Source organism: Rhinoraja longicauda, chromosome 8, assembly GCF_053455715.1.
Source record: "Rhinoraja longicauda isolate Sanriku21f chromosome 8, sRhiLon1.1, whole genome shotgun sequence".
NCBI classification, from domain to species: Eukaryota; Metazoa; Chordata; class Chondrichthyes; order Rajiformes; family Arhynchobatidae; genus Rhinoraja; species Rhinoraja longicauda.
Genome location: NC_135960.1, coordinates 61,551,927 through 61,570,407, shown reverse-complemented (window position 1 = coordinate 61,570,407; position 18,481 = coordinate 61,551,927). Strand labels below are relative to the sequence as shown.

The window sequence follows — 18,481 nt, the reverse complement described above, 5'->3', positions numbered from 1 at the left end:
GCCGAATGGCCTCCTCCTGCACCTATTGTCTATTGTCTATATTCCCATTCCCACACTGACCTTCCTGTCCTGGGCCTCCTCCATTGTCAGAGTGAAGCCACACGCAAACTGGAACAACAGCACCTCATATTCCGCTTTGGTAGCTGGAAACCCAACGGTGTGAACAATGAATTCTCCAATTTTAGGTAACTTCCACAAACACCTTTCTTCCTCCCCCGTCCCCAACACTCCCCCCTCTTACCTACCCCCCCCCCCAACTCGCTTCCCTTGAACCCCGGCTGACCTTCCACCTGCTTCTCCCCGACCACCCTCCACAAAACGTCCTGTGACGTACTTCACAGTGTGCAACTATGTATTCCTCTTGGGCTCACACCTGCTTCTATCTCTTTGGGTCAACAATCTGCCTATCAGGGAACCCCCCCTCGCCGAAGGTCATATATTGCCAGCCATGATTTGTCCTGCCTCTTTTTGCTTCCAGTTATTTTCCTGCTCCCCCTATTATAATCAGTCTGAAGAAGGGTCCCGACCCGAGACGACATCTATCCACTTTCTCCAGTGATACATGCTGCCTGACCCACCGAGTTACACCAGTATTTTGTGTCTATTTTTGGTTTCAACCAGCATCTGCATCTGCAATCCCTCGTTGTTTCCACAAATACTAAGATTGTCTTCTCGGGAGCAGAATGTAAGAAACGGGCAAAGTATGCTCGAAGATAAAGCATTTAAATTCACGCAAGCAATCAAAGGTAATTTAAGCCAAAGGTTAAAAGTTGCCCCCCCCCACTCTCTCCCCCCCCCCCCCCCCCCCCCCAAGTTGCAGCACATTTGTATGATAAAGGAAGCAACAGATTGTAGTGCATCACACACTAGACATATCATTGTGCCATCGGCAATCTAAAGATATGACTCACGGGAGTCATTAGCCGAGTGTGACATTTTAAATATCAGCCAAGCAGATTTACATGCTCTTATTAGATGCAGTATGATTAATTACCAGGGTAGCCAGAGGACCAGAAGTACACCATTGTGAACAGCAGACATGGTTGGTGCCTGCTGCTCAATCTCAATTTCTACTGTGGCTCGAAATACCCAGCACAACATAGAGCATCGCAAACTTTCCATCTTCAGCCAACCCGCCAGCAACGCAAGGCAAAACAATCCAAAGCTCTTTTTAAAAATTACCCACTAAAAGACAGACGTGACCTCAGCCATTTGATCTTGTAGAAAACAATAAGCAGAAGGAAAGTATTACCCCTTTCAACTTTTCACTGTACCTCGGTACATGTGACAATAAACCCAACTCAAACTCAGCGGGGAAAGTGGGTCAACCAGTTGACTGATACAGTTTAGTTTAGAGATAGAGCGTGGAAACAGGCCTTTCAGCCCACCGAGTCCACACCACCCAACAATCACGCGTGCACTAGCTCTATCCTACACACGAGGGACAATTTACAGAAGCCAATTAGGCAACAACGTGCACATCTTTGGAATGTGGGAGGAAACCGGAGCACCCGGAGAAAACCCACATGGTCACAGGGAGAATATACAAACTCCGCACAGACAGCACCCTTAGTCAACATCGAACCCTGGTCTCTGGCACTGTAAAGCAGCAACTCCTCCTCTGTGCCATGCCGCCCCAAATACAGGCAACTTCAGTCAGAGGTAACAGGATTCCCAAGACCACTATGAAGAACTGAATGTGTACTGCAGATGCTGGTTTAAATCGAAGATAGGCACAAAAAGCTGGAGTAACTCAGCGGGACAGGCAGCATCTCTGCAGAGAAGGAATGGGCGACATTTCAGGTTAAGACCCTTCTTCAGACTGGTTAGGGATAAGGGAACCGAGAGTTTAGACGGTGATGTGGAGAGATAAAGAACAATGAATGAAAGATATGCAAAAAAGTAACGATGATAAAGGAAACAGGCCATTCATTGTAAGCTAGTTGTCGGGTGAAAATGAGAAATTGAGAAGGTAGTGCGACAAGCCAGTGTCCTGGATAGAGAGAGAGGGAATGCCGGGGCTACCTGCAACAGTCTGTTCGAACTCCTTCCATCGGGCAGACGATACAAGGCCTTCTACGCCCGCACCTCCAGACTCAGGAACAGCTTCATCCCCAGGGCCATAGCTGCTATGAACCGGTCCTGCTGAGCCGGATGGCCACAACGCATAGATCAACTTGCACTTTACCCTGTCCAAAACTGTTACAACTGTTTCGTTTCGTTGGGTTGCTGCTGTCTAAATTACCTAAATTATTGCATCGTATGGGAGGCGCATTCCCAATCTCGTTGTACCCCTGGGTACAATGACAATAAAGATATATTGTATTGTATTGTATTGTATTGTATGAGATGTTGTTCCTCCAATTTGTGTTTAGGTTCAATCTGACAATGGAGGAGACCGAGGACAGAAAAGTCTGTGTACAAATGGGAAGGAGAATTAAACTGAGTCAGGTTTATAAAAGTGTACATGTGGCAGAGGAGATATGGGGAAAGTCAAAACAAATTGTGAGTTAAAATATGAGGAATGAGCGATCAATAACAAGCAACAAAACACACAAAATACATTTTGAAATAAACATTCACCACAGTGACTCCTCCACATTCCTCACTGTGATGGAAGGCGGAAAAAAAATGCAATCTTCTTCCTTTCTTTGTTCTCCCGCGGTCGGGTGCCTCGAGCCTTCCGTTGACGGGACAATGTGGCTCCTGTAGCCGGTGGTCGCGCCCTCCGTGTTGGGACAATCAAGCTCCCGCATCGGGGGGGAATCTCAGCTCCCCCACACCGGGCGATCGGACCCCTGGTCGGGGCTGGTCGAACCTTCTGCGACTTTGGAGCTTCCCGACAACGGTCTCCACCCGAGACTGCGAGCTCCTCGATGTTGAAATCCGCAGGCCGCAGTTGGAGCGTCGATCCCAGGCAAGGGTTCACACGCTCTGATGGTAAGTCCACGGCCCCGCGGTGGGGCTCAAAGTCAGTCTCGAGCAAGGCTGCCAGCTCCATGATTTAAGGTCACAGAGTGACCGGAGATATGATCCGGAAAACAATCGCATCTCCGGCAAGGTAAGAGATTGAAAAAAAGTTTCCCCCTCCCCCTTCCCACACATAAAACAAACCAGAGAACATTAACACAAACCTTTAAAACACACTAAAAATAACAAAAAAGATGAAAATACAAGTCAGACTGTTGTTGAGGCTGCCATCGCTGATGGCGCCACCCGTTAGAAATGTATGGAAACTAGTAGCTCAATATTGCAGAAACAGTTTGCGTTACTTTGGGAGTTTTTTTTATGCAATTTCCTTGCGAATTCTAGGCAGCTCTTCCATTCCAGGTCATTATGGTCAAGCAAAATACATCCACAGAATGTAGGGATCCAAATTCTACAGAACACACAAGCAGTTGAAAGCTTCTTGGACAAAGCATCTTACTCGTCTCCAAGGCAATGGAGGAAATAAAATGGCCAGGGTTTTCAGATATTAATGACAGGACAGCATCACAGTTGCTGTGGACAAGGAAGCAAAGATGGTCCCTTGGAAGAATGACAAAAGGTCATCTGCAGGGCAGTTGATTTCTAGCAACTGAAAGAAACTCTTAAAAAAAAGAATTATATGGGATTTTGGAATTTTACTAAAACTCTGGGGAACATATTCCAGGATGCCTTATTTAATGCCAAAAGCATAGATGTGGGAAAGTTATGGAAAGTTAAGCATGGAAATACAGCATGTCCTTAAAGAGATGCTTACCCAGCACGTGCATGTTTCAGATTTTTTTCGTTTAGTTTAGATACAGCGTGGAAACAGGCCCTTCGGCCCACTGAGTCCGCGCCGACCAGCGATCCCCGCACATTAACACAATCCTACAGACACTAGGGTCAATTTACACTTACTGTACACCAAGTATACAAACCCAAGCCAATTAACCTACAAACCTGTACATCTTTGGAGTTTGGGAGGAAACCGAAGATCTCGGAGAAAACCCACGCGGTCACGGGGAGAACGTACAAACTCTGCACAGATAGCACCCGTAGTCGGAATCGAACCTGCATCTCTGGCGCTACAAGCGCAGTAAGGCTGCAACTCTACCACTGCGCCACCGTGCCGCCCTATCTGGTTTATCTGAAGCGTTTTGTTTGAGCACGCTATATAATGCCAAACATCCAATTTGGCTTGTATGCCTTTAAATGTGGTTGGAGGATAGGGAACTGCAAACAAGTTTCAATATTGTTACTTTATTGGGTATAGGTGCTTTAATTTAGGTACTATAACAGTGTCCGCTTTTGGAAAGTATATACATTTTCCTCACTTATTTATAAATCCAGCTCTCTTGTCTCCGCAGTAAATTAACCCAGCCTCTATTACCTCAATAAAGGCAGGTGCAGCAGAGTTATTCTGTAATTTACAACATGGTAAATTCGAGCGCCTTGACCATAATCTGAACTTGACCAAAGGCAATGCACAGAACAACACAAGCCAGTGTCCTGGACAGCAACGTGTATGAAACTGTCAAAAGTCAACTCTTAATAAACTCATGTGGATTGGTATCACATTTACAGCCCTCACCTCCTCAGAAACTGCACAACTTCACTGCAAATATACTGGAATTAAGCAATGTTATTGGCAGCAATTCATTCTCTCGTAAAATAAAAATCCGAAGTTGCTGCAAACCTAAAATAAACACAGAAAATGCCGATGATGGGTCTCTTACCTGAAACGTTAACTCTGCAAATAGACACAAAGAGTTGGAGTATCTCAGCGGGTCAGACCGCATCTCTGGAGAAACGGAACAGGTGACGTTTGGGTTGAGGCCCTTTTTCAGATCTATTCCGTTTCTCCAGAGATGCTGTCTGACCCGCTGAGGTACTCCAGCTTTTTGTGTCTATTCTTACACATGTTAACTCTACAGCTGGGTCTGCTGGGTATTTCCAGCATGTTCTGTTTTTAGCAATTCACTCCCTTGGCCAACCGTGTTGATTACCGTAATATAGAGCAGACACAGGCCTCTCACACTGAGCCCAATGTGCAATACTCCCATTATGGTGACACAAGGAACTGCAGATGCTGAAATCTTGAGCACAGCACCAAGTGCTGGAGTAACTCAGCGGGTCAGGGAGCCTCTGTGGATGGAATGCATAGGCCCATGTTTTGGGTGGGGTTCCTTCTTCAGACTTCCATTATGATCTTGTGTGCATTTCCATCCTCCAAACTAAAGGGTCTAATTTTGGAGCAGAATTGCCTCAACTACTTTAAATTTACCACCACATCAAAGTCTCACTCCCAAAGTGACGATAAAAAATAACATCTGATTCCATTTCTTAGTTATGCTGAATGTCCAGAGAAGACAGAATTGAGAACTGACATTGATCTCTGATATATCTTTATTCCTTTATCAAAATTGTGCATAATGTACAGGTGAACGGCACATTCCACATGTATATCGCAGAAGCAATAATGTCAATGCAAGAGGGCATAGCTCTGGGGTGAGAGGGACAAAAGTTAAAGGAGATGTATGGGACAAGTCTTTTTTTAGACGAGGAATAGTGAGTGCACTACCAGGGTTGGTGGTGGAGGCGGATATGATAGTGTCAATTAAGAGGTCTTTAGATAGACATGCATAATTCACCGTGCCTTTTCTGAAAAAATGTTGATTCCTAACCATTGGTCTTTCTGAGAAAGGTCATGACCTGAGAAGGAAGGACTGGCAGGCCCAGCGCCTGCTTGCCTTTGGAGGACCGGTGGGTCCAGCCCCTGCCTGCCTTTGGAGGACTGGCGGGTCCAGCCCCTGCTTGCCTTTGGAGGACTGGTGGGCCCAGCCCCTGCTTGCCTTTGGAGGACTGGCAGGCCCAGCGCCTGCTTGCCTTTGGAGGACCGGTGGGCCCAGCCCCTGCTTGCCTTTGGAGGACTGGCGGGTCCAGCCCCTGCCTGCCTTTGGAGGACTGGCGGGCCCAGTGCCTGCCTGCCTTTGGAGGACTGGCGGGCCCAGCCCCTGCTTGTCTTTGGAGGACTGGCGGGCCCTGCCCCTGCCTGCCTTTGGAGGACCGGCGGGCCCAGCCCCTGCCTGCTTTGGAGGACTGGCGGGCCCAGTGCCTGCTTGCCTTTGGAGGACTGGCGGGCCCAGCCCCTGCCTGCTTTGGAGGACTGGCGGGCCCAGTGCCTGCCTGCCTTTGGAGGACCGGTGGGCCCAGCCCCTGCTTGCCTTTGGAGGACTGGCGGGCCCTGCCCCTGCCTGCCTTTGGAGGACCGGCGGGCCCAGCCCCTGCCTGCTTTGGAGGACTGGCGGGCCCAGTGCCTGCTTGCCTTTGGAGGACTGGCGGGCCCAGCCCCTGCCTGCTTTGGAGGACTGGCGGGCCCAGTGCCTGCCTGCCTTTGGAGGACCGGTGGGCCCAGCCCCTGCTTGCCTTTGGAGGACTGGCGGGCCCTGCCCCTGCCTGCCTTTGGAGGACTGGCGGGCCCAGCGCCTGCTTACCTTTGGAGGACCGGAGAACTGGGTAAGAGAATGGAGGGAGCCGGCGACAACAGATGCACGATGGTGAGAGAGTGAACTGGGGTCTTACCTCCGTGCCCTCATGGTCAGCTGTGGGAGGTGGCCCTGGGGCACAAATGCTGAAGGTGGCCGGGCGAGGAGAGGGGCGACAGCTCGCTGGACACCCAGCAGCATCCCGGGGCGCTCCAGGTGATCCGTGCGCTGGGCAGACTAGACTTCTAAAACGCAAAACCTGGCGACTCTTGCATGCGGCCTCTGTGGACTATTTCTATCCACTTTGTATTAATCGGGGATTGTGCAATTGGGGATCGAGGTATGGCGATACTTTACTGAACTGTATGCAAAAAAAAAAATTTTCACGGTACATCTGTGCACGTGGTAATAAAGGACCATTGACTCACTGCAGAATGTCTGATGTGGAAATCATCATTCTCGTCAATGGGATGAGAAAACACTTACTTTTCAGTCCCATAATGGAATGTTTATAGAAAAACCTTGTGGTAAATAAATGTCTTGGATGTCTAAATTTAAAAAAAAACTGTAACCAAAACTTGTGGTTGACATCATTAAGGTCATGCATGCCCTTGGCCTGCAGATGCAACGCAGTAGCTTCAAACCATGCATGGGCTCGACAAACAAGTCGGACCCGAGAGCATTGTAATCACTTTCATGCTCCAAGTGACAGCATTCGTGACATTTAGGAACAGAAAAGAAAGCTACTAATCAGTTTACGGTTTATGTGGAAGTCAGCTTAGAACTTTCAACAATGTACGCAATGTTCTAATTTTGTACCTGAATATGACGAATCATGGCATCATCACCTTTCATCTTGGCAAGGGCCATTTGTTCTTTTAACCCTTCTTGTCTCTGTTGTAAAATCTGTAGCGATTCTTGAATGTGAACCGTCGCATCCTGCAAATATAAAAATGCAGTCATCAGTTACATATTTCATCATAGAAGCTTTTTATACCGATCAACTATAGACATTAGTGAAAGCAATGTGTCAAAATTGGCACAAGGAATAATGACAAGGTGTCAATACTAATCGTTGGCACAGCGCAAGTCAAATAGCAACGTCTAGCCTCTCCACAGTCGTTGAAGGATCTTTGCTGGAATTGCTTTGTTGCTCCACAAGCATCATTAACATAGTCAGCATTCAAAGACACAGAGCCAGACTACACCGATTGCTAGCTGTTGATTCCACACACAGCCACACATCCTGGACTTACACACCAGTGGAGTGCAGTATACAACATGCTGAGGATATGAGTGGATCTGATCTTCCTCTTTGGATACTACAAAACCTGCAGTAACCAATGTGAAGGAACGGGAGATAGACACCAAAAGCTGCAGTAACTCAGCGGGACAGGCAGCATCTCTGGAAAGAAGGAATGGATGACGTTTTGGGTTGAGACCCTCCTTCAGGAACGGGATATGCCTCCTATCTGACCTCAGCTTTATACCAATCATGACTGGTGCCTCTTGCAAGAGGGGCCCATTCATTACAATGGTGGTCAGCGACCTTTATCAAAAGCAATACATTTAATTATCTTTTTTTAAATAACAGCAACTTGGATAAATTTGGTAAGTTGAGGAAAGTAATTTACAGTTATCAATCAATTGCAACTTTTTTGAAATGTTTCTCACTCTCAGAGCATGGACTGTGAAAGGCTACCAGGGTTGTGCTGGGGGTAGGACTTGACCACCAAACTGGGACATTAAGGTTTTTGGGAACTGTGCGACTACAAAAACCCTGAGTCACTGAGCTAATGCACGGGGTAGGTGTGGGTGGTGGGTAGGATCAAACATATCTGACCCAACTTGCATTACTTCCCCACCAAATATGTCAGAAATGCTGGTTAAATAAGGATATATTTGACTTGACCATAACATTGTGAGTCTCAACTACTGCCAAATCTCTCTCAACTGGCCTAGAACATTCAATGTTACAAATGTGAAGTCTCATTTTAGACAAACTCAATTTTTGGTTTAGTTTAGAGATTCACCGTGGAAACGGGCCCTTCTACCCACTGAGTCCGCCCGCGCTGACCAATGATCACCCATGCACTAGTTCTAACCATCATACTGGGGACAATTTACAGAGGCCATTTAACCTACAACCCCGCATGTGGGCGGAAACGGGAGCACTCAGAGAAAACAGTCACAGGGAGAACGTGCAAACTCTGTACAGACAGCGCCCATGGCCAGAATTGAATCTGGGTCCCTGGCGCCGTGAGACCACCGCTGCACCACCGTGCCACATCTCTGATTATGATTAGAGATTCTACATAGCGTGTCCTATTTCACCTTGACTTTTACCTCTCACAATCACATTTGCATTTCATAGAAACATAGAAAATAGGTGCAGGAGTAGGCCATGCGGCCCTTCGAGCCTGCACCGCCATTCAATATGATCATGGCTGATCATCCAACTCAGTATCCCGTACCTGCCTTCTCTCCATACCCCCTGATCCCTTTAGCCACAAGGGCCACATCTAACTCCCTCTTAAATATAGCCAATGAACTGGCCTCAACTACCTTCTGTGGCAGAGAATTCCACAGATTCACCACTCTCTGTGTGAAAAAAAACTTTCTCATCTCGGTCCTAAAAGACTTCCCCCTTATCCTTAAACTGTGACCCCTTGTTCTAGACTTCCCCAACATCGGGAACAATCTTCCTGCATCTAGCCTGTCCAACCCCTTAAGAATTTTGTAAGTTTCTATAAGATCCCCTCTCAATCTTCTAAATTCCAGCGAGTACAAGCCTATTCTTTCATATTCTGTGCATGATTTTTAAAAAAAAATTGTTATTCTGATCTCGACCTCAAGGTTTAGGCTGTGTGTGGATGGTTTTAACGGATTGGTTAAAAAGACACGGTGCCGACCACCTTTGCTCACTCATACACCTCTGATCCTCTGCATGGGGAAGCAGACGGAGAAGGAACTCTGGTAATGAAGTTGCAGCTTAAAAACCCATGGAAGATCTGTGGGCCGCTGCGCACATAAACATTTGCGAAACACCATTCATTCAGCACTGACCACAAAAATCTGGGCCAATTTGATGTCGTTTTATTTTAATAGTGTAGGGTATCTTTAATAATAGGTTAGAATCAAATTTTGGGATTCGCTAGATTGTTGAACCCAGGCAGAGTGAGAGTTGCTGCCTTCAATAAAGGATTGAAGCTTTTGTCGGCTGGTTGCCAATGTTCATAGCAGCTAAAGAGAAACCACAGACACATGTAGCACAATTGAGAAAGGCATTAAACATTCCTCAGGATGCATTTTGATTTTAAAGAAGCAGCTCCACAAAGTATAACAAAGAGTCCACGGGATTTTACGAGAGGTGAAGAAGACCCCTGAGATCAGTGCTGCACTACAATCAGCCCAATGGCCACTCCCTACAGGTCATCAGTTCATGCTGGTCAGTCTGCAGACTGCCAGCATTTCACAAGTTCACAGGTTGTAGGAGTAGAATTAGGCCATTCGGCCCATCGAGTCTACTCCGCCATTTAAACATGGCTGATCTCTGCCTCTTAATCCCATTTTCCTGCCTTCTCCCCAAAAGCCTTGAAACCCACCCGAAACAAGAATCTGTCTATCTCTGCCTTAAAAATATCTACTGACTTGGCTTCCACAGCCCTCTGTGGCAATGAGTTCCACAGATTAACCACCCTCTGACTAAAGAAGTTCCTCCTCGCCTCCTTTCTAAAAGAGCGCCCTTTAATTCTGAGGCTATGACCTCTGGTCCTAGACTCTCTCACCAATGGAAACATCCTTTCCACATCCACTCTGTAAGGCAGTAGCTCTACCGCTGTGCCACCATGCCGCACATCGTAACAATATTCAAAACAACAAAAAATGACAAGGTCCACTGAGGAAGTTCACGACTTTTATCGATGGCATTAGCACGGGGAGCCATCAGAAGAGATTTGGATTGTCAATATGGGTCTCCACATAAAAAAATACGTGCACTGATAGATATTGGCTGTGAATTTTCAGCTAAGAAATGTTTTACAACAAAGTTCCACAAAAGCTAAATGTTATTTTCTTGCACTTGTTAAAATTCACATTTGTAAACCCTTGTTCTAAATGCAGATCAATTTTCCCCATATCACCTCCAAATTGGACGTGGGCATATTTGGTAATAAATAATTGCAGAGAAAATTTGAGAGGACACAGAAATCTAATTTACTTTGCACAATGAGCCAATTTTCTGGCTGGGGATTAAAGAACTCTTAAAAAATCATCTTGGGTAAAAGGCCAGAGCCGTTCAAATCCACTCATAAAATCCGCAAGTGTAAGAAGGAACTGCAGAACATGGTTTAAACTGAAGATAGACACAAAAAGCTGGAGTAACTCAGCGGGACAGGCAGGATCCACCTCTTGAACAACGGATACAGTAGATGAGGTTGGAAGAGGTGCAAATGAACCTCTGAATAACCTGAAAGGACTGTTGGGGTCCCTGGACAGAGTCAAGGGAGGAGGTATAGCGACAGGTGTTGCATCTTCTGCAGTTGCAGGGGAAGATACCAGGGGAGGGGGTGGTTGAGGTGGGAAGGTATGAGTTAACCAGGGAGTTGCAGAGGGAACGGTCTCTGCGGAAGGCAGAAAGGGGTGGAGATGGGAAAATGTGGCTAGTGGTGGGATCCCGTTGGAGGTGGCGGAAATTTCGGAGGATTATGTGTTGCATGCGACGGCTGATGGGGTGGAAGGTAAGGACTAGGGGGAATCTGTCTCTCTTGCAACTAGGGGGAGGGGGAGCAAGGGCAGAGTTGTGGGGTACCGAGGAGACACGAATGAGGGCCACATCTATGATGGGAGAGGGGAACCCCCGTACCCTATAAAATGAGTACATCTCAGATGTTCTAGTACAGAACACCTCATCTTGGGCGCAGATGCGGCGTAGATGGAAGAATTGGGAGCAGAGGATAGAGTCTTTGCAGGAAGCAGGGTGGGAAGAAATGTAGGTGAGATAGTTTTGATGGTTTGATGTGTTTATGCTTTATTCTTAATTGTTAACTGTATGTTTGTGTTGTCATGTGTGAGCGGAGCACCAAGGCACATTCCTTGTATATGTATACTTGGCCAATAAACCTATTCAGTCATTCATTCATTCATCGTTGTGGGAGTCAGTGGGTTTGTAATAGACATCAGTCAATAGTCTATTTCTTGTGATGGAGATTGTGAGATCAAGAAAGGGGAGGGAGGTGTCGGAGATGGTCCACGTAAATTTGAGTGCAGGATGGAAATTGGTGGTGAAGTTAAAATCTGCTGCGAGTAATGCTTCTATAAATGTCAGCACCATCCATTCAGTCCCCCAAGGGAAATGTCTCCATAATCTCAGATCTCTAATCAGTACTCAAAGTGTGCTTAAATATAACTCCCTTTTCAAATAAAAATATACCACAGGCTTGTGGAAATGGTGAAGTGCCAAGTTCAAATGAACACATCCTTTTTAGACACAAAATGCTCGTGTAATTAGCGGGACTGGCAGCATCTCTGGATAGAATGGGTGACGTTTCAGTCAGTCTGAAAAAGGGTCTCAACCCAAATATTCACCCATTCCTTCTCTCCAGGGATGCTGAGTTACTCCAGCATTTTGTGTCTATCTTCGGGGTAAATCAGCACCTGTAGTTGCTTCCTACACATCCTTTTTACCCGGCAAAGACTCACGGGCACACGACGGAAGAGATATTCTGTTCTTCTCTCAACCCAGTTAAACACGTCATTGCCTATTTGATGTAGAACCCAAAATGCCAACATGACAGCAGCAAATATCCCAGCCATGTTTAAAATGATTTATTTCAGCTTTCCTGAAGGTAGAGCCTCGCAGTTTATTTTGTTGGCAATTGAAAGCTAAGGCAATGAAAATCATTACTCTGACGTCGGCCAGAAAAAAATCTATTTATGGATTGAAAACATTTAGACACGCACGTGTTTGGATTGCAAACACAAGGAAGGTGATGAGGAAGATCGACTCTTAACATCATTCCTTAACAAGACAGGTTGCATAAGAATAGCAAAATAAAACGAGGTTGCTTTGTATATTCAGTCCCCAGTCTAAACTGTATTTAACAGAAATAAAAACAGTGATGGATCACTACAGTGTATCTAATAGTAAAGGAAAGCTTGGCTGTGAAGATTTACTATGAGCCGGATACTTACAGTACATTCATAGCATAAATGGAACCTTGCCCAGTGTGTGTTTGGTTCTGGAAAGCATCCCTCTGAACAGACCAGCCATCAATTGCCAGGAGCAATACAAGTGAAAACTGCAGACTCACGTAAGTCGGGCTGTTTTTTGTTAAACCCATAACAAGCACGTTATTAAGGAGCCTTTCCAGCATTCCACAAATTTTACAGTGAATCGTGAGAATATCAAGAGGGTAAAATTAGACGGGAGCCACTGTCCAGAGTAAAACTTTGACTGCTGGTTGTGACAGATTCCAAACTGCGAGGCTCTACCTTCAGGGAAGCAGAAATAAATCATTTCAAACATGACTCGGATATTTGCTGCTGTCACGTTGGCATTTTCGATTCTACATCAAATAGGCAATGACGTGTTTAACTGGGTTGAGAGAAGAACAGAATATCTCTTCCGCCGTGTGCCCATGAGTCTTTGCAGGGTAAAATGGATGTGTAGGAAGCAACTACAGGTGCTGATTTACCCCGAAGATAGACACAAAATGCTGGAGTAACTCAGCATCTCTGGAGAGAAGGAATGGGTGACTATTCGGGTTGAGACCCTTTTTCAGACTGACAGAAACATCACCCATTCCTTCTATCCATAGATGCTGGTTAGAATCCATAGGTTTTATTGGTTAGAATCCACAGGTTTTATTCAAGTCCGTGAGACAGAAGAAGTCCAGAAGTCTCGAAACGTATACGATTATTAAGGGGTTGGACACGTTAGAGGCAGGAAACATGTTCCCAATGTTGGGGGAGTCCAGAACAAGGGGCCACAGTTTAAGAATAAGGGGTAGGCCATTTAGAACTGAGATGAGGAAAAACGTTTTCAGTCAGAGAGTTGTGAATCTGTGGAATTCTCTGCCTCAGAAGGCAGTGGAGGCCAATTCTCTGAATGCATTCAAGAGAGAGCTAGATAGTGCTCTTAAGGATAGCGGAGTCAGGAGGTATGGGGAGAAGGCAGGAACGGGGTACTGATTGAGAATGATCAGACAGATCACATTGAATGGCGGTGCTGGCTCGAAGGGCCGAATGGCCTCCTCCTGCACCTATTGTCTATTGTCTAAATCCTACTGAATTATTAAATAGCAGATGCCTTAGAAATTAACTTTAGACCATTTCTGTCGTTGCCTTTCAGGTACTTGTACAAATACATAAAAACAAAATCATCTCCCACAGCTTCTATATTTCAATCTGTCTGATGAATCTGGCAGCAACTCCCCAGCTCCCCCTACTCCTCCACTACCAGCTATGTAAAACCTTTCCACATTTTTAAACTTTTTGGTTACCCCCTATTGGGCTGAATTTCCTTCAAGTTAAACAAATGCAAGCACTGCTGATGTCTAAGACAGTTATCTGAAGCAATCAGAAGCATTAAAAATATTCCATCTAAATCTTGTTCGTTCAGAATGTCTGAAGAAGGGTCTCGAGCCGAAATATCACCCATTCCTCCTCTGCAGAGATGCTGCCTGTCCCGCTGAGATACTCTAGCATTTTGTGTCTACCTTGATTTAAACCAGCATCCGCAGTTCTTTCCGACACTCTTAAGTGTTTAATGTTGTTTTCATACATGCTGAAAATTGAGATTTTTTTTTGCGGAGAATATAGTGTTAAACACAATGATTTGATGTATGAGAATCTCATCCTAGTTATAATATTTGGACATAAATGTAATTAATTGCACACAACATTGACACCCTCATATGTCTGAAGAAGCTGTCATATGCTGAAAGACTGGAGCGACTAGGCTTGTATACACTGGAATTTAGAAGGATGAGAGGAGATCTTATCGAAATGTATAAGATTATTAAGGGGTTGGACACGTTAGAGGCAGGAAACACGTTCCCAATGTTGGGGGAGTCCAGAACAAGGGTCCACAGTTTAAGAATAAGGGGTAGGCCATTTAGAACTGAGATGAGGAAAAACTTTTTCAGTCAGAGAGTTGTGAATCTGTGGAATTCTCTACCTCAGAAGGCAGTGGAGGCCAATTCTCCGAATGCATTCAAGAGAGAACTAGATAAAGCTCTTAAGGATAGCGGAGTCAAGGGGTATGGGGAGAAGGCAGGAACGGGGTACTGATTGAGAATGATCAGCCATGATCACATAGAATGGTGGTGCTGGCTCGAAGGGCCGAATGGCCTCCTCCTCCATCTATTGTCTATTGTCAACCTGAAACATTACCCATTCCTCTCCAGAGATGCTGCTTGTCCATGGTGTGTCTATCTTAGGTTTGAACCACCATCTGCAGTTCATTCCTACATATAAAATAACTAATGCTCCCTTATGGGTTCTGTACAATTAAATAAAAAAGATCCTATGAAAATTACATGTGGTGCGTTTTAATTCTTTAAAACATTCCAGGCTGTGTCATTTCAACTGCATGTGTAACCTTTGTCCCAGTTAGTATACTCTGTAGGATTTCTGATTTTCTTAATTTGTGCCACACCCTGTTCTATGAGTGAGTCCGAAACATAAGTCTCAATGTGTACTGAGGTGCAGATTCTGCATGTGTGCACTCTGAAAATACAACCAATCTCATGGGTAAAAGGACTATAATTTCAAAGAATTGAATCTCACTTATTCAGAAGGACAAATTCCACCCATGCATGGCCTTATTTTGCATTGTGGCAAACTATTTCTTTTTTTAGACAATAGACAATAGGTGCAGTAGTAGGCCATTCAGCCCCTCGAGCCAGCACCGCCATTCAATGCGATCATGGCTGATCACTCTCAATCAGTACCCCTTTCCTGCCTTCTCCCCATACCCCCTCACTCCGCTATCCTTAAGAGCTCTATCCAGCTCTCTCTTGAAAGCATCCAACGAACTGGCCTCCACTGCCTTCTGAGGCAGAGAATTCCACACCTTCACCACTCTCTGACTGAAAAAGTTCTTCCTCATCTCCGTTCTAAATGGCCTACCCCTTATTCTTAAACTGTGGCCCCTTGTTCTGGACTCCCCCAACATTGGGAACATGTTTCCTGCCTCTAATGTGTCCAATCCCCTAATTATCTTATATGTTTCAATAAGATCCCCCCTCATCCTTCTAAATTCCAGTGTATACAAGCCTAATTGCGCCAGCCTTTCAACATACGACAGTCCCGCCATTCCGGGAATTAACCTAGTGAACCTACGCTGCACGCCCTCAATAGCAAGAATATCCTTCCTCAAATTTGGAGACCAAAACTGCACACAGTACTCCAGGTGCGGTCTCACCAGGGCCCGGTACAACTGTAGAAGGACCTCTTTGCTCCTATACTCAATTCCTCTTGTTATGAAGGCCAACATTCCATTGGCTTTCTTCACTGCCTGCTGTACCTGCATGCTTCCTTTCAGTGACTGATGCACTAGGACACCCAGATCTCGTTGAACATCCCCTCTTCCTAACTTGACACCATTCAGATAATAATCTGCCTTTCTATTCTTACTTCCAAAGTGAATAACCTCACACTTATCTACATTAAACTGCATCTGCCATGTATCCGCCCACTCACACAACCTGTCCAAGTCACCCTGCAGCCTTATTGCATCTTCCTCACAATTCACACTACCCCCCAGTTTAGTATCATCTGCAAATTTGCTAATATTCCTTTCCCTTTTTCTGTGTTTTACCACATTCTCTCCACTTCGAAATCAGAGTGTATATTTTACCAACATGTAACTTCCTGACTTTTTGCAAAATACTACTGGAATGCACCTTCAAAAAACTATTAGAACCTACACTGTGCACTACATTACATACCGCATGCACACATGAACAGAATGAACTGTAAGGCAACCCCTAAAATATAAAATCATATGTTACCTCGGTCTTTATACGTTTGGGAGATAATTCCTCGTGCTCTGCACATCGCGACCTGCAGTTAAGTGAACGTGAGTAACATTAATAATCTGACAATGCAAAATATAAACAGTCAGGAAAACATAAATTCAGTTTATAATGAAGGCTCTCACCTGGAGGTTTTGTAAGTGTATTTGTAGGTTACTTCTCGGGACACCTGACGGGCTAATGTAAATAGTTCATCTCGTCGAGTGAGCAAAGCCATATCCTTCGTACAGAGTTGAGCGGCAGCTTCGTTTACAGTCAGCTGCAGAAAACAATAAATTATGAGTTGTAACGTTACTTTGACGGCCTAGTTGGCTGAAATGAGAGCGGGTGAGCCATCAGTAGAAAGACTCGGGTCTTTGTATGAGTCAGCTAATCTTAGCTGCCGCTGTGGCTACTTTAATGTTAACTGCACTATCAGTTTGAAGTGCTTCTGAGAAACAGGATGGGGTGTGAAAGATCATAATCAAGAACTTGATTCACAAGTCAACAAAGGTTAGGGTGGGAGAAGAAACAAAGTTTGTTGCCTGACTGAAGATCGACACAAAATGCTGGAGTAATTCAGTGGGACAGGCAGCACCTCTGGATAGAAGGAATGGGTAATGTTTCAGGTCTGCTTCAGCTGCTGTCTATTGACATTTGTTGGATGGTTGTAAAATAATGAATCCTCAACGATATTCCTTATGATTAAATCAGATATTATACATTTCTTACAGAAGGTAGGGGATAAAATTGCCAAAAAAAATGAAAGCTTTTCAACAAAGTAATGAAAGATAAATTCATATTTTCCATAACTGAATTAAAACAATGCAATACCATAAATTCATAAGTGATAGGAGTAGGATTAGGCCACTCGGCCCATCAAGTCTACTCCACCAATCATGGCTGATCTATCTCTCCCACCTATCCCCTTCCCCCTGCTTTCTCCCCATAAGCCCTGACACCCATTAAACTACATTTAAACTAAATTTATGAGTACACACTTTTATACTGCAAGTTCACATCTCTTGCCAAGGTTAGATGGAACAACAGGCTGTTTTCCAAAATACTTGCTTAATATTACTTTTTGGTGCAGTATAAATTATTCTTCTGAAGCTGGAGTTGAAGAATATTCCAGTGGCAACAAACAAATTAGTTGTGCCTTTATATTTCCAAGAGTCTTTTGCTATGATATATGGAGCTCCCCAAATAAACCAGTTTTATATAAAGAGAAAAAAAATCTGCTGGAGAAACAAGCAAGTCCGGCAGTCTCTATGAAGTGTGGAATATCTGTGGAATTCTCTGCCTCAGAGGGCAGTGGAGGCCAATTCTCTGAATACATTCGAGAGAGAGCTAGATAGAGCTCTTAAGGACAGCGGAGTCAGGGGGTATGGGGAGAAAGCAGGAACGGGGTACTGATTGAGAATGATCAGCCATGATCACATTGAATGGCGGTGCTGGCTCGAAGGGCCGAATGGCCTCCTCCTGCACCTATTGTCTATTGTCTATTGAAATGGGTAGACGATGTTTCGGGTTGGGAGGTAGGATAAAGGGGAGATGGCTGATAGAAAGTTAGATATAGCTCTTAGGGCTAACGGAATCAAGGGATATGGGGGGAATGCAGGAACGGGGTACTGATTCTGGATGATCAGCCATGATCACATTGAATGGAGGTACTGGTTCGAAGGACCGAATGGCCTACTCCTGCATCTATTTTCTCTGTTTCTATGATTGAAAGCAGGAAAGGGAAGGGTGGGGCAAGAGTTAACAAATAATAGGCATATTCGGGTAAAAAGGGTCAATTGGCAAATGAGTCAGGTAGACCAAGAGAAAGGTGAAGATAGAAGCCCAGGCTGGAGGTGATAAGTAGAGAAGCCAAAGGATCACAGATGGTGGAATCTGATAAGAAGCGAAGGTTAAGAGTGAAATGGGGAAGCTGTGGGAGAGATACGAGTAGATGGGAACAAAGGAGAGGGAGTTAAGGAGGGCATGGAGGGATTAGGGGTGGGTGAT

The 18,481-nt window shown here is 45.2% G+C and overlaps 1 protein-coding gene across 3 annotated transcripts in view; it reads right to left on the bottom strand.

The window, feature by feature from the left end:
• LOC144596321 (NGFI-A-binding protein 1-like) overlaps positions 1–18,481 on the bottom strand; it is a 51,895-nt gene that overhangs the window by 17,499 nt on the left and 15,915 nt on the right. For all 3 annotated transcript variants that reach the window (XM_078404568.1, XM_078404569.1, XM_078404570.1), the window contains exons 3-5: positions 16,618–16,751; positions 16,469–16,520; positions 7,272–7,391 (exon numbers count right to left, since the gene is read on the bottom strand). In XM_078404568.1, the coding sequence (XP_078260694.1) occupies positions 7,272–7,391; positions 16,469–16,520; positions 16,618–16,751 (306 nt within the window). The remainder of the gene's footprint in view (positions 1–7,271; positions 7,392–16,468; positions 16,521–16,617; positions 16,752–18,481) is intronic.